The sequence below is a fragment of the Haliotis rufescens genome, unplaced genomic scaffold, assembly GCF_023055435.1.
Source record: "Haliotis rufescens isolate VD_foot unplaced genomic scaffold, xgHalRufe1.0.p SCAF_20, whole genome shotgun sequence".
NCBI lineage: Eukaryota > Metazoa > Mollusca > Gastropoda > Lepetellida > Haliotidae > Haliotis > Haliotis rufescens.
The window spans coordinates 11,938,597-11,956,981 of NW_025963891.1; the positions used below are offsets into that span (position 1 = coordinate 11,938,597).

The 18,385-nt window shown below is 42.5% G+C and overlaps 1 protein-coding gene across 3 annotated transcripts in view; it reads left to right on the forward strand.

The window, feature by feature from the left end:
- LOC124131606 (heparan sulfate glucosamine 3-O-sulfotransferase 3B1-like) overlaps positions 1 to 3,459 on the forward strand; it is a 47,274-nt gene extending 43,815 nt beyond the window's left edge. For all 3 annotated transcript variants that reach the window (XM_046494979.2, XM_046494989.2, XM_048400844.1), the window contains one exon: positions 920 to 3,459. In XM_046494979.2, coding sequence (XP_046350935.1) covers positions 920 to 1,538 — 619 coding nt within the window. In that variant the 3' untranslated portion in view covers positions 1,539 to 3,459. The remainder of the gene's footprint in view (positions 1 to 919) is intronic.
- The last annotated feature ends 14,926 nt before the right edge of the window (positions 3,460 to 18,385 follow it).

Here is an 18,385-nt window from a genome sequence, read left to right on the forward strand (position 1 = left end):
TAAATAAATTATCGTACTGGCCCAATTCTGCCAGACAGTGACATTTGCAATCCATCTTTCGTTATGAATTTGTGAAATTACACAATCAATTTTTTTCTTCTAGCAAAACATATGTAGCTATTATAGAAGCTCACACAAAGTCGTCTCGTAAACTATAGGGTAGAAACGGGCCGATCGAAAGATACCAGTTTCACAAAAGAAACGTGACATCAGAAAACCCATTGCATATATTTTGTTTTTAATTGTCAACACCTTTGGGAATAATCATCTTTCCCCGTGAGATTTCTTAATCTGCTCCGGATCATGCGTAGATCGATGCTCATGATGTCAGTCACTGGATTATCTGGCCCAGACTTGATTGCTGGAATATAACTGAGAGCGGCGTTAGAGAAGAAAGTTTAACAAACATACCTCATGTCTTATGGATTATCGTGAAACTGGTATGACTTAGTGGTCTTGGCTCAGTAATTCTTTTTGTCAGGAGGGGGCACGGGTGGCCCAGTCGTCTAAGGCGCCGCGATTCGCTGTGCAGAGTTGCATCCCTTGGGCACGCCAGAAACCTATGATTGTGGGTTCGAATCCCGGTTCGCCCCAATTATGTTTCTAGGTGTGTCAGCACCATACCCGTGCTCGTGGGTTTCACCGAAGTGGTAAACGTCTGAGACCTGCATCACTTCGGGCTTTCCTCCACCATTAAGCTGACACGCCGTGATATAACTTGAATAATGTTCAAAGCGGCGTTAAACCCAACTCACTCACTCACTCACACTCTTTTTGTCAGGATCCGTTGGTCGTGAATTCGAATCCCAGATTCGCCCCGCTGTGACTCACGTAATGTTCTCAACATAACAATGCAACCATTTGTGTAGAATCTTATGAATATTCCTGGTTCATCTAACAATGTCTCTTCTCTCTGCAGGCGACAGATGCCGACTACACTTCCGGGCCAGGTGACCATGGAGAAGACCCCGAGCTACTTCGTCACCCGGGAAGTTCCGAAGAAGGTCTTCAACATGTCCAAGAACGTGAAACTGATTGTAGTGGTTAGGGACCCGGTGACTCGTGCAATATCCGACTACACCCAGTCCTTCACAAAAAGGCCTTATTTAAAACCTTTTGAACAAATGGCGTTCATAGACAACACAACCCGCCTTGTAGACACCAAGTGGGGCGCTGTGAGAATTGGCGTCTATGCCAAACATGTGGAACGTTGGTTGAGGTATTTCCCTTTGGAACAAATGCATTTCGTCAGCGGTGAAAACCTGATATCTGACCCCGCAGGAGAGATGGCTAAAGTTCAGGATTTCCTTGGCCTAAAACGGATAATTACTGACAAGCATTTCTACCTCAACCAGACCCGGGGATTTCCATGTCTGAAAAAGCCCGAAGGAAGTGGAAGGCCACACTGCTTAGGTAAAACTAAGGGCCGTCGTCACCCTCACGTCGACCCAGATGTCGTGAAAAGACTGCGAGACTTTTACCGTCCTTTTAATCTGAAGTTTTATCAGATGGTGAAACAGGACTTCGGCTGGACGTGACACATGTGGAATGGTTATGCGTCTAGTTATTGACCGCTGTCACGTCCTGTCGTCATGATGTGTCATAAGGAACGCTGTGTTGTGTTGACGATGGTGTCGTATGTTGACAAGGTTGGAGCATGTGTTGACCGTGGGGAGGTCCAACACAGGGCATACGCAACAGGGATCTGGTCTGGATGGCGCCTGTCTCTATCAGTAGCCAGGTAGGGATGTGTGCTTAGGCCCTCCGCAAATTGAAACAATGAGACAAACTGCGAGTTGTCTCACGACTGTGCAAGCCATGGAAATAGATTTCACACCAAGTCTACTGGCAAATGCAAACAAGAGTTTCTATGAAGACACTTACAGCGAAGGGCAAATATGTTTGATGTTTGCCACCATCACACTTTTCTCATGTCGGTGACACCATCAAGTGTGATCGGCTACAACGATACCTGGCAGGCCTCAACCCAATTCCGAACCTTAGAACTCAGAGAAACAGAAATATGTCCAATTATTCAATACAAAATGTAGGGACCTTCTGAAAAGGCAGTTGTTTATATATGATATACGGTCTTTGATTATTTTGCATGGGGTTTAAAATGAATTTAATTTGTTTTGAGAACAACATTTTGACAAAGGCAGTACATAGCTGGTATGATAATTAAAATATGTATTTTATTGTGTAAACTGTATAAACAAACAATGGATGTACGGTGTTACCGGGTACCTTTGAAATAACCATAAAGCGGTTCTTACGAACGTGTGAGATGTAGACTTTTTAAGTTAAGACCCCGAAGGACCTTACTTTAGAGAAAACAGATCAACCAGTATGTGCATATATTAAGTAGACACATATCTGCAGTTGGTGTCGTCATCGCTTTGCCACCCGCTGGACCCGTGACCTCGTCATCTACAAGCGAATTCAACCCTATCGTCGGGCTCACAAAAGAAAAGGGACCAAAAACATGTCTTCATCGTTTGTGTTTTGCTTTTCTATCAATAACGTTTTCATGACGAGGTGGTATTCTACATTATGCAGAGGAACATAAAACCAATGGAAAGCACATATGTGTCTCCTAACACATGTGGACAATTGGAGGCATTATCGTTTACGTGACGATTAAACCAACAATGTCGCCGTTTGACGTGTGACGTTTTGTTCTTGTTGCCATAGTGACATACCGGAAGCAGTGACCTTGCTGACTCACTATGACCCTTCTTCCACAAAATGCTTCGACAAAATACACACGGTATGGACACGTCGATGTCAGCAAACCATCTACGCAAGGTTCTGCTATCTCAACTCGAGTAAGGCTTTAAAGACACAAGCTTACCTTACACGGGTCAAACATTTTGTTTTACAATTGGTCTTGTCAGATGACGCCGTATCTTGCCAGTACAAATAGTCATTATTCTAACTTCCACGCTTACTGAACTTTGTCCAATTTCATTGGGTAATGGGATATCACGTGATAAGGTGGTGGGTCACGTGACATCGTCATTTCGACATGACACCGTTATGTAGCTACGACCACACTTTGTCGCTTGACAACTCTGGTGCTATCATTTGTATTTATTTATTATTAAGTGTATATACATTGTGAAGCGGTTTCAATGAAATCAAAGTAAACATTCACTGCTTGTACAGAAATAACAATGGGTATTTTGACTGTTGGAAGTGTTTCTACCTTTTGCATTGTTCATAGTTAATTAGGGGCTTCAGCTACCGACTCCATTTAGACATGAAATCCATTAATAGGCATGGTGTTCCAAGGAGATGAATAACAGAAAATAGATGAAAGGACCTGTACACTGGTTAGTACATGTTTATAATCTAGAACTTATGTAGCTTATACCACGTGATACCGACTGACCAGTGGGAGATGCATGTTGCTATTGTTCTTGTTATGAGGAAATAAATCACTTATTTTCGACAGAACTTTTGTTTTCTTGTGTGTCTGTTTGATGTACCGTCGAATACATATGACGAAGTCCAAGGAACACGAGAACTTCGTCATATCCGAACGTAGAACCACAACTCGAGCTTTGTCATCTTTTATGTTCTAAGAGGGTTGTACTGTCTCAGAATTGTTGTCTGCTATCGGGACTCCGTTTGTATAGAACTACGGATAACTCGACATACTTGATATGTCTGGCTGCCTCGCTATCTCGAATGTCCGGATATCTTAAAGTGGCAACATTGTCTCGTTGAACGGGGTCCGACTGTATATCCAAGTACTTCGAGGAGGAATATTTGCTGAATTAGCAGAAGTCTTATTGCAACTTTTTATGGCTCATGTTAAGTGTGAAATTATCGAACTTATACATGCACGTGTGTGTGTGTGTGTGTGTGTGTGTGTGTGTGTGTGAGAGAGAGTGAGTGGGTGAGTGAGTGAGTGTGTGTGTGAGTGAGTGTGTGTGTGTGTGTGTGTGTGTGTGTGTGTGTGTGTGTGTGTGTGTGTGTGTGTGTGTGTGTGGGTGTGGGTGGGTGTGTGTGTGTGTGTGTCACCTTGTACTAGTTCGGACTAATGCCAATTTTTAGTGCTAGCCCACTGGTATACCATGCCGCAGTTTAACTTGAATATCCCACTCAGACACAGTATACCGACTCCGAGCCGACCAGTCCTAGTTTTAGCTCCTTAATGCCGAGCGTCAGGCAGGATACCCTCTTTTAACGTCTTTTGGAATGACGCGACTCGGGTACGGTCAGATAGAGATGACTGTATGTTATTATGTTGACATAGGTTAACATAGATTGTCAATATAATATAGTGAGGTGAGGTGACAAGGGTTTAACTTCGCGTTCAAGAAAATTGCACTGTAATAACGACGCACATGCATTTGTTTTGTTTGTTTGTATGTGTGTGTGTGCGTGCGTGTGCGTGCGTGCGTGCGTGCGTGCGTGCGTGCGTGCGTGCGTGTGTAGACAAGTCCGAACTAATGGCTACTGAGATAACACCCCACTCTTAAACATGGATACCCCACTCAGACACATTATACTGACACCGATGCGACCAGTCCTAGTTCTATTCCCTCGGTGTGGGCGGAAAGCCAAACGTGACACAGGTCGTTGAAATGCACCATTCGTTTAACCACTGCCACCAAGGTTCAATATCAGGACGAATTTTGGATTCAAACACACTTTCAGCGGATCCTGGTACAGATATGGTACGTGACACTACACATCAAACTGCAGCGCCGTAGACTAGTGGGCACTCCACAATGATGAATATGAATATCCTTCTAAAGCAGGATACACGCTGTTGCGAATTGCAGACAAATCAGCAACAGCGAAATATCGCTGAGAGTATGGACATGAATTAGGCTGTGATATAGGGTCTTAATAGGTTCAGATCCACGCAGTCAGACTGAACACGAGTGGACATCCATTATTCTTAATTAGCTCTCAGTGTGATTAGTTCCCCGACGACGATGCATCCGTCTCGGAGCTTCAGACTCCACTCTCTATCATGGTCCTCGGTTAGGATGCAATACGTGTCAGTATGTGTGTTTGGTATGGAACAAGCAATATAAAATTGAAACCATTGATGACATTAAACAATCAACTTTGTGGTATTTTCAGTATGATCGTTGAGGGACATATATCTACCTATGAGTTGATTAATCATCATACACATCGTCCAAACGACCATGGAGACGGTCATATGGCCAAAAAGGCGGTCACACACGAGCATGCTGATTGTCACATAGGGCCATGTTGACGGTCACACAATCATGAAAACGATCACATATAATCACGTAGACGGTCACACAATTATGCACACGGTCACACACAATCATGTAGACGGTCACACACAATCATGTAGTCGGTCACACAATCATGTCAACGGCCACACACAATCATGTAGACGGTCACGCAATCATGTAGACGGTCACACAGAATCATGTAGACGGTCACACACAATAATGTAAACGATCACACACGACCATGTAGACGGTCACACACAATCATGTAGACGGTCACACAATCATGTCAACGGCCACACACAATCATGTAGACGGTCACGCAATCATGCACACGGTCACACAGAATCATGTAGACGGTCACACACAATCATGTAAACGATCACACACGGCCATGTAGACGGTCACACAATCATGTAGACGGTCACACAATCATCACAACGTCAGTCTTACAATGCAAGGAAAAGCTACGTTCTCTTACATACAGGCGGTCATTGGTTGAAAAAAACGTTACACTGAAACTTCACAGAACTGCACTTCCACTAAAAGATACGCATGTTCCCTAATGACTACACATAAAGAGAGTGAGAGAACCACAAGAGCCTACGTAAAGCGAAACGTATCATTGCTTCTCTCGGTGCTATTGGATTAAGAGCTGGAGGGCTAAATCCACTGACACGTATTCATCTATGGCATCGTGTTGTTGTCCAAAGCGGCTCCTATGTTTGCGAACTATGGTCAAACACATCATCAAAAGAACTCCATGAATTAGACCTGCTGCAACGTACGCTACTTTGCCAGATCAATATGGAACTTCAACCACAGATCACCTACTTACGTAACTACTCGAACTCCTGGTCTCTGGACAATGGAAGCAGTGATTGACAAGACTCAACTTGCTTACCTCTTAAGACTCTAAAGATGTAAACCAGATTATTTTGTTACAACCCTATGTTCCATGAGACTAGACTACCTAAACAGAATTGTCTGCATCTGCAATCCATGATTTACTAGGCATTGCTAAGAAGTACAAACCTCATTCAATTGAACGTATTTCACTGACGAACATTTTCCACCAAAGGTACGATAAAGACGGACTGTTTGTTACACAACACCTCGACTTGAAACACATTTATGGACCTGAAGGTGTCTACCAGCCAACATCTGAAACGATTTCATGTGATACATGGAAGACCCGCTCCATACAGAGTGTGGCATTGGTGTGACCTTTACAGCATGTACTGCTGGTCTATATATGCTCCGGTTATACCAGGTATTGTACCTATAACAGCTGGTATGTGTATGATGTGTGAAGAAGAATGTGACGAGGTTGTACTTCGCCTTGTGGCATTGGTGTGACCTTTACAGCATGTACTGCTGGCCTATATATGCTCCGGTTATACCAGGTATTGTACCTATAACAACAGCTGGTATGTGTATGATGTGTGAAGAAGAATGTGACGAGGTTGTTCTTCACCAGTTAGTGAACTGTGACTGCCGGGTGCCAGGAAGAAATATCCCATTTGATTTACTGTGTCTTAATCAATATCTGAAAATAGAAGATTGTACAGACAACGAAGTAATAGTTGTGATGCATTACACGTAGTGTAGATGAGATGACAGTAGACACATGGGCTCAAGTCATTAGCATAGTAAGCAAAGAAATAGGTGCATGGCAGCTGGAGTTTATTCTCTATCTATCACATCATATTTGTAATCACAGATTATTATACATACATGTAGATCTTGATGAATTGATTTACTTGTTTGTACTCTCCGATATTGATAGAGGAAATACAGATTATGCGTTCATTTACACTTCTGACCAAGTAGACATTTCTATACAAACTCGTAGACATTTAAACACGACCATGTGGAGGGTCACACACAATCATGGAGTGAGTGTGTGAGTATGGTTTTACGCCGCTTTTGGCAATATTCCAGCAATATCATGGCGCGGGACATCAGAAATGGGCTTCACACATTGTACCCATGTCGCGAATCGAACCCGGGTCTTCGGCGTGACGACCGAACGCTTTAACCACCAGGCTACCTGACCGACACAATCATGTAGACGGTCACACAAAATCATGTAGACATTTACACATGACCATGAAGACGGTGACACACAATCGTGTAGACATTTTCACATTACCATTTAGACGGTCACACGCAATCATGTAGACATTTACACATGCCCATGTAGACGGTCACACACAATCATGTAGACATTTACACATGCCCATGTAGACGGTCACACACAATCATATAGACATTTTCACATGACCATGAAAACGGTCACACACAATCATGTAGACAGTCACACACAATCATGTAGACATTTACACGTGAACATGTAGACGGTCACACACAATCATGTAGACAGTCACACACAATCATGTAGACATTTACACGTGAACATGTAGACGATCACACACAATCATGTAGACAGTCACACACAATCATGTAGACATTTACACATGAACACGTAGACGATCACACACAATCATGTAGACATTTACACATGAACATGTAGACGGTAACACACAATCATTTAGACAGTCACACACAATCATGTAGACAGTCACACACAATCATGTAGACATTTACACATGAACATGTAGACTGTCACACACAATCATGTAGACATTTACACATGAACATGTAGACGGTAACACACAATCATTTAGACAGTCACACACAATCATGTAGACATTTACACATGAACATGTAGACGATCACACACAATCATGTAGACAGTCACACAAAATCATGTAGACATTTACACATGAACATGTAGACGGTCACACACAATCATGTAGACAGTCACACACAATCATGTAGACATTTACACATGAACATGTAGACGATCACACACAATCATGTAGACAGTCACACACAATCATGTAGACATTTACACATGAACATGTAGACGGTCACACACAATCATGTAGACAGTCACACACAATCATGTAGACATTTACACATGAACATGTAGACGATCACACACAATCATGTAGACGGTCACACACAATCATGTAGACATTTACACATGAACATGTAGACGATCACACACAATCATGTAGACAGTCACACACAATCATGTAGACATTTACACATGAACATGTAGACGATCACACACAATCATGTAGACGGTAACACACAATCATGTAGACATTTACACATGAACATGTAGACGGTCACACACAATCATTTAGACAGTCACACACAATCATGTAGACATTTACACATGAACATGTAGATGGTCACACACAATCATGTAGACGGTAACACACAATCATTTAGACAGTCACACACAATCATGTAGACATTTACACATGAACATGTAGACGATCACACACAATCATGTAGACGGTAACACACAATCATGTAGACATTTACTATTGAACATGTAGACGATCACACACAATCATGTAGACAGTCACACACAATCATGTAGACATTTACTATTGAACATGTAGACTGTCACACACAATCATGTAGACGGTCACACACAATCATGTAGACGGTCACACACAATCATGTGGACATTAACACATGACCGTGAAGATGGTCACACACAATCATGGAGGCGGTCACACACGGCCATGCAGACGGTCACACACATCCTATTTCACATGTAAATAATGAACACCCCTGCAAATTATGGCCAACACATTCACACAAACACCTACACTCATATAGTCTTACATGACACCATCTGTTCGCGTTCACTGAAACACCGGGTGTCGAGTGAAAGCCGACGGCATGAACACAGAGAAAAGAACGACCGTTCTTACCAATTCCTGTACAATACAGCTACGGCAGTTCAAACATTCATACCAGTAACTGTCAAGTTGAAAACAAATCCACATGCAAACAGTTATGCGGATATGTCTTGTCCAACTCCTAGTAAAAATGAAGGGTAGGGTATTAACGCGCCATAAGGTATCACACCTCTTCACTCGGGATGAATCATTCAGAAGGTTGCTGAGTCAATGGTTTTATGAGGCTCTCGAGGCAGCCAATATTCAAGCACTGACAGATTAACTGAAATCTACACGCGTCCAATTCACTGCAGTTATGGTTTATTGTTGGCGCTCTACTCTATCTTAAGGGTCATATTCGTTTTGAAATGTATGTTGATTACGTCATTGGCAAAGAGATCGATTATGCAGTCGTCAATGGACAATAGAAACCATTCTGTTTCATCGTGACAGTCTTGCTGAAATTGAACCGGTAAAATTATATGATTGTTTGTCAATATATGGACGTACACCTTAGACTGAGCTCACGTCAAAGCAATGCTAACGTTAATGGATTGTATAGACCATGTATTGCATTCTAATATCAATGCCTTTCCTTTTAACATTGTGCGATCAATTTGTATCTATATGTATTACATACGCTGTACAAATAACCTATATGAATGCACCATTGAATTAATAAGCTCATATTGATGTGTATTACCCACGAGGTTAGAAATATCCAAGTTCATAAAAATTGCATGTGTACTTGTGCAAATAACACGAACCATTGTATTGTTTACCTCGGCATTGTTGGCGTCACTCGAATCTCTCTCGGGAAATACAAGACTTTTGAATTCGTTTCGTAAAATCAGCATGACACATCCTTGTATAATAACCTCTGTACATAAACTGTAAACTGTACATACATGTATGTCATGCATTGTACAGTAAACATTGTCACAGTCATGCATATAGAATATGCAGACTAAATTTTTATTTTATTTTAAAGTCTGCTTATTTTGTTGCATACTTACACACACCGTGCAATTATCTTCTCTCGGTGTATGTCACAACGCATGGTATGTAGAGTTTTTATAAATGTATATCGAATGTATTCAGTGGCTTGAAGATCCGGGGTAGATAGGTCTTCAGCAACCCATGCTTAGGGTAAAAGGCAACTATGCTTGTCGTAAGAGGTGATTAACAGGATCGGGCGGTCAGGCTCGCTGACTTGGTTGATGCATGTCATCGTGTCCCAATTGCTGGATTGTCTGGTCCAGACTCGATTATTTACAGACCGCCGTCATATAGCTGGAATATTGCTGAGTGCGGCGTTAAACAACAAACAAACAAACAGCTTATGTCAATATGCTTCCTATTCAAAGTGCTGTCAGGACTGTATGTGTAGGTATCATGATGGCAAACCGACCAGTGGTGCCATTGTAATACCAGGTATTGTATAACCCCCACAGTATACGCAGCCTGTCAGAGTCTCCCCCTCCCTTCCCCCACCACATGGGGCGTCCCACCCTCCTTCACGGCACTGTCGATGATGTTAACCATGCTGGTCTCGGCAAAAACAGGTTATGAACAATTAATTCCTGGCATTGATTGCAATTGCGTATTAGAGTGGCGCCGTCTGACTGAGCGTAATTACATCATAACAATGTGTCGGGACTGACTGATTGCTCTGAGAACAGCATTGAATAAATCTCCACCACTGCACAGCTCGACATGTCGTCCACTGGCACAGCGAGAGGCTGGTGCAACAAATTAGATCGTTCAACCTACCACCATCTCTGTCCTATATTAGATCTTGGTCTAGACTGGGGTCAATTTGCGGTCCTGCAAGTTGGAACAAAATAATTCAAATCATGTTTCAAGTTGATTTGTCTCATACCTGAAGTTATTTTGTCTACAGGGAACCCCCGTTAATCCAGACGTTGCCGTTCTCTCTGTAGTGGGTTTGTGTGCAAATTGTCAGTAAACCTCAGGTAAACAATTTTTTATAACCTATCACCGTAAAACCTTATGTTGCATTAGGTTTCTGACAACCTCGGGTAAACTTAGTAACCATCTCGTCTTCCAAACCCAGGTTTGGAAGCAATTCTCTTCCAAACCTAGGTTTTGAAATGGGTCACTTCAAAACCTACTTTGATTTCAATTGTAAAACCTTTATTTTACAGTTAACGTTTTATAAACTTGCCTCTTGATGTAAATACAATTTTGTTTTGGTTAAAATTCACAATTTATTTTAACATGAACATTCCATAACGTGAATCGAACCTGCAACCTCACATATCGTTCAATTTATCATTCCATGACTGCAGCTGGTCCATGCTGCACATAGTTTTTCTCTCTCACGCTTTGAGCGAATTCCTTTTACACCCCGATACTGTGTATTTTGTCACTATGAAGTATGTCCATGTTTTCTTATTTTTCGGGTATTTCTTGGATTAAGACGGTTCGCAAGTTTGATAAAACACGCCTTTTCGGTTTTGGTTGAAAATGTAAAATGTAAAAAGGTAAATGAGAAAATGTAAATGTAAAAATGTAAATGTGAAAATGTAAAATTAATGTGAAAATGTAAACTTAAAATTTAATGTAAGTGTAACAAATGTAAAACCTTGAGCTTTTCCCTCGCTCGCGGTTTTACATTTTCAAACAAAACCGAGCGGGCGTGTTTTATCATATACATATAGAATATTAGGCATTATTAGAGATTCAACGTGTTACTGTGGTGATCCTCTGCAAAAAATCATTTCATTACCTTTTTTAATGTAAATTATATTTCACCAACGCAATGAGGTGTTAATAAGTGTGAGTAATATATACTACCCACACAAAATTAGGGCGCCGATTTGAATGTAGCTGTCGTGCAAATTTACAATACCGTGGCGTTGCATCTGAACGCAACATCCAATCAGAATGAAATTTCACTTCATGTATTGTACGTGTTGCACGTGCACACAGAAGCCAAAGTGTGTGCTCCTGTTGGAGAACTCGCAATCACAAATGCAATCGAGCCAAGCACACGCTTATAAATGCCCCCGAGACCGTATCTCAATGAACAGACAAAACGGCGAATTGTGGGAACAATAGAAGTTGGACGTCACTCAGTATCCCAAGCTGACCGAATGTTTGGCAAATCAAAAAATGTAATTTCACGACAGTGGGACAAGTACCGTCAAAGGGGTAGGGTTGCAATGAGCCCTAGGCATGGCCGGCCACCGCCCAAAAAACCGACACCTGGACAAGATCTGCTTTTTACATTAATTGCACTACTCAGAGACGCTACTGACACCACAACCAAATACATCCCACCCTATCCGCCATACCGCACAGAATATCAAATAGTCGGGGCTGATGTATATGGATCCAGTTTTACGGAAGGCACTGATCACAACGTCTAGGTCTGTGACTATGCACCACTGAGCAGTGAAGATCCGGGGTAGAATAGGTCTTCCGCAACCCATGCTTGCCGTAAATTAGCGACAATGCTTGTAAGAGGCGACTAACGGGATCGGGTGATCAGGCTCGCTGACTTGGTTGATGCATGTCATCGTATCCCAATTGCGTGGATCGATTCTCATTATGTCAATCACTGGATTGTCTGTTCGAATATTTACAGGCCGCCGTCAAACAGCTGGAATATTGCTGAGCGCGGCGTTAACCAACAAAGAGTGAGTGGGTGAGTTTGGTTTTACGCCGCTTTTAGCAATATTCCAGCAATATCACGGCGGGGGACACCGGAAATGGGCTTCACACATTGTACCCATGTCGGGAATCGAACCAGGTTCTTCAGCGTGACGAGAGAACGCTTTAACCACAAGGCTACCCGACCGCCCTAACCAACAAAGAAAACAAACAAACAAAGTATGCACCACAACGTTGGTTTACTCTGCCTTAAAAGTCCTACTGCAGAAACTAGGTCATTACGTTGAATAATGGTTGATTATATGAATGTAGTAATGGCGTGTTTGAAAATTACCATAATGAATATACCACTAATAATGATGATAATGTTTACACTAATGGTGATGATGATGGTATGGCTTCTATTTGAAACTGTAATGTTTTTCCCCCATACATTGCGTGGAGGGGAATGTCCGAGTAACTCTCCATTCCTTAAAAATAATGGAGCAGAGGCCCATTATTTTTAAGGAATGGAGAGTTACGAGGATATTCCCCTACTTAAAACTCATCCCTACTTTTACACTTTGACAAAATATTCTGTAGTTGAAAATATTTGAAAAATTCAAATGCTGCTTCAAGATAATGTACAGTTGACAAGCAACTCTCCATTCTTGAAAAAATATTGGAGCGTTCAAACAACAGAATGACGTCACAGATGTGCTTTAACACATCAGACTCGTGAAGCTCCAGGGTAGAATAGGTCTTCAGCAACCCATGCTTGCCGAAAGGCGACTAACGTGATCGGGTGGTCAGACTCGCTGACTTAGTTGATGCATGTCATCGATCCAAATCCCGTGGGTCGATGCTCATGATATTAATCGCTGGATAGTCTGGTCCAGACTCGATTATTTTCAGACCGCCGTCATATAGCTGGAATATTGCTGAGTGCGGCGTTAAACAACCAACCAACCAACCAACCTCGACACCAAAACAGCAATACTATCAGGTTAAAGAGGCGAGTATAATGTGAATCTGAGGCCTCAATTGATGCTTACTGGTGCTTCTCATCCAAGACCGATAATATTTTCTACAGACTATTTTCATTCAAACCGATATAAAACAAAGTTTCCAGACCATGAACAACAATGTACAAGAAATATACGAACCGATGCTACCCTTATATCGCTTTCGAGTTTTTTTCAAGTAATTGGAGTCCACCGCCACCACAATCTCTTGCAAACAGTTAGATGAATTGCTTTTTCATTTCCTTCTTCCAGCGGTGATGATGGCGACGACGACGACGATGATCTTGACGATGCTGTTGTTGATGGCGATAACAACGAAACGGTGACAACGACGACGACGATGGTCTTGATGATGGTGATAACAACGAAACGATGACAACGACGACGATGATGATCTTGACGATGCTGTTGTTGATGGTGATAACAACGAAACGATGACAGCGATGACGATGATCTTGATGATGCTCTTGTTGATGGTGATAACAACGAAACGATGACAACGACGACGATGATGATCTTGACGATGCTGTTGTTGATGGTGATAACAACGAAACGATGACAACGACGACGATGATGTTCTTGACGATGCTGTTGTTGATGGTGATAACAACGAAACGATGACAACGACGACGACGATGATCTTGATGATGCTGTTGTTGATGGTGATAACAACGAAACGATGACAACGACGACGACGATGATCTTGATGATGCTGTTGTTGATGGTGGTAAGAACGAAACCGTGACAACGACGACGATGATGGTCTTGATGATGCTGTTGTTGACGGTGATAACAACGAAACGGTGACAACGACGACGACGATGATCTTGATGATGCTGTTGTTGATGGTGATAACAACGAAACGGTGACAACGACGACGATGATGATCTTGACGATGCTGTTGTTGATGGTGATAACAACGAAACGATGACAACGACGACGATGATGTTCTTGACGATGCTGTTGTTGATGGTGATAACAACGAAACGGTGACAACGACGACGATGATGGTCTTGATGATGCTTTGTTGATGGTGATAACAACGAAACGGTGACAACGACGACGATGATGGTCTTGATGATGCTTTGTTGATGGTGATAACAACGAAACGGTGACAACGACGACGATGATGGTCTTGATGATGCTTTGTTGATGGTGATAACAACGAAACGGTGACAACGACGACGATGATGATCTTGATGATGCTGTTGTTGATGGCGATAACAACGAAACGGTGACAACGACGACGATGATGATCTTGATGATGCTGTTGTTGATGGTGATAACAACGAAACGGTGACAGCGACGACAATTATGATCTTGATGATGCTTTGTTGATGGTGATAACAACGAAACGATGACAACGACGACGATGATGGTCTTGATGATGCTGTTGTTGATGGTGATAACAACGAAACGATGACAACGACGACGATGATGATCTTGACGATGCTGTTGTTGATGGTGATAACAACGAAACGATGACAGCGACGACGATGATGATCTTGACGATGCTGTTGTTGATGGTGATAACAACGAAACGGTGACAACGACGACGACGATGGTCTTGATGATGCTGTTGTTGATGGTGGTAAGAACGAAACGGTGACAACGACGACGACGATGGTCTTGATGATGCTGTTGTTGATGGTGATAACAACGAAACGGTGACAACGACGACGACGATGATCTTGACGATGCTGTTGTTGATGGTGATAACAACGAAACGGTGACAACGACGACGATGATGGTCTTGATGATGCTGTTGTTGACGGTGATAACAACGAAACGGTGACAACGACGACGACGATGGTCTTGATGATGCTGTTGTTGATGGTGATAACAACGAAACGATGACAACGACGACGACGATGGTCTTGATGATGCTGTCGTTGATGGTGATAACAACGAAACGGTGACAGCGACGACGATGATGGTCTTGATGATGCTTTGTTGATGGTGATAACAACGAAACGATGACAACGACGACGATGATGGTCTTGATGATGCTGTTGTTGATGGTGATAACAACGAAACGATGACAACGACGACGATGATGATCTTGATGATGCTGTTGTTGATGGTGATGACAACGAAACGATGACAGCGACGACGATGATGATCTTGACGATGCTGTTGTTGATGGTGATAACAACGAAACGGTGACAACGACGACGATGATGTTCTTGACGATGCTGTTGTTGATGGTGATAACAACGAAACGATGACAACGACGACGACGATGATCTTGATGATGCTGTTGTTGATGGTGGTAAGAACGAAACGGTGACAACGACGACGATGATGGTCTTGATGATGCTGTTGTTGACGGTGATAACAACGAAACGGTGACAACGACGACGACGATGGTCTTGATGATGCTGTTGTTGATGGTGGTAAGAACGAAACGGTGACAACGACGACGATGATGGTCTTGATGATGCTGTTGTTGATGGTGATAACAACGAAACGGTGACAACGACGACGACGATGATCTTGACGATGCTGTTGTTGATGGTGATAACAACGAAACGGTGACAACGACGACGATGATGGTCTTGATGATGCTGTTGTTGACGGTGATAACAACGAAACGGTGACAACGACGACGACGATGGTCTTGATGATGCTGTTGTTGATGGTGATAACAACGAAACGATGACAACGACGACGACGATGGTCTTGATGATGCTGTTGTTGATGGTGATAACAACGAAACGGTGACAACGACGACGATGATGGTCTTGATGATTCTGTTGTTGATGGTGATAACAACGAAACGATGACAACGACGACGATGATGGTAATGTACACATAAAATCGGATTACATGATCAATGCCATTAGCGTAAGGAGAACCATACATTTTATAAGATATTGTATTAAAATGACTTTCAGAAATCGCTTCACAAGTCCATATAGTTATTTCCTACTACAGTAGTACAAAAAACGACGAACACTCTCAACAATGATTCTTTGCATGTCTGGAACACTATTACTAATCACTAACGCAGATTCTGGAAAGAATAAGTCCGTCGAGCAGTCCTGGGAGACGGAAATGGACGAAGCAGAGCGGAAAGTCACAGCTAATTGACGGATGCCAAGTTTTTGGCCCACATCTTATTTCTCCCCTGAACGGAAATTGACCCTCGGCACAAAAAAACACTTCTTATCAAGTCATCAGGCCACAGTATTGGAATTCACGGCGTTCAGTAACACCACAAATAATTATCTTTGCTGGGAGAGCTGCACGAACTCTTACACCTGTGTTCCAGAGGTCATAAGGTCACCATTTTAATTGTACATGAATCAAGGCGCTTGCCGGTTGTCGGATCACGCTTATAACATGACAATACCGCCACACACTAACTAATACATGAATAGTTATGTTTTTCATGACAAGAAATAATGAAAACAAGGCCAGCACTCTCAAGAAACGCTCTTCTCCTCCAGGTCCTTTTTGTCGAAGCTTTGAAATGTGAATAAGCCCGACGGAGCATTACCTGGTTGCTATGTAAGATAAACTTATATAGTCAGCGAAAACACATTTCCTTGTCCTACCTCTCCCCAACCCCATCCCACCCCCACACACGCCTTTCCAAAACTGTAGATGTGGATCCTAGATATAGTACAATGAATACAGACGCCCAGTGAAGTTCCGTCAGGCTGGAATACGTCTTCACCAACCCATGTTTATGGGATCAGGTGGTCAGGCTCGCTGATTTGATTGATGCATGTCGTCGTACCTCAGTTGCGTAGATCGATTATCGCGATGTCAATCGCTGGATTTTCTGGCCAAATCTATCTCGACCTTACTTGGCGTTCCAGAGATTACCTTGATCTTCCCCCATCCGAGATTTATCATTTGACATCAGTTCGCATTAGCTATTTTATGTTTTGTGTCATAATAACATGCGTGCGAATAAAACTGAAACCCCCTCGATGATATTTTCATGAACACATACAGTAACAAATCATCCAGCGTCAATAAACAAAGTCAAACTTATCCAACGTTACCTGAACTGTATCATACCTCTATATTAATAATAGATTAATCCTTGACATAAACTGAAACGGCGATAACAATGAGCAGGTCAGATAGGATATAATAATACCTGCGTACGTGTCATATTTTTCGAACAATAATGGTATTTCAATCAAGCTGCGGAACTCAATTGTGACCCATGTCGGAAACGGGAACGCTATAGATCTAAGAGGACGGCGACAACTTAACGGACACCTGCCCTGATTGTCACAGTCAGCGTTGGGCAGTTCCGCTTCATGTGGTCAGTGTTGAGCTCAGCAGGGGTCCTTTTTATTGAGTGGTCAGAACAACATAGGGGTGGACATTCGGTTGTGACTTATTATCGACAACCATTTCATAGGCAGAGACCAGCTGAGGCATTGTGCCAATGACCGGAATGACGACACGTGGAGTGGTTGTCAAGCGGCAGACGACAATGTTCAGAGGCAGACGACAACTGAGGACCAGCAGACGACAATATGGTACTGTTGTTGGTCAGATGGCCGCTGTGTTCAAGGGCTATTTTAAATGCCATAATTGGTCAGGGTTGTTTGAGGACAGCGGGATAGGGTCATATACGGGGTCAATAGGGTACTGTCCAGTAGGATCTCGTTTTTTAACAGCTGTGATATCACGTCCAATTATGAAGACTGTGGATAATTATTTATACAAATAATCTATTCCCCGGGGGATTAATTTCGTACGCTTAGTTTTCACACATGCGTAC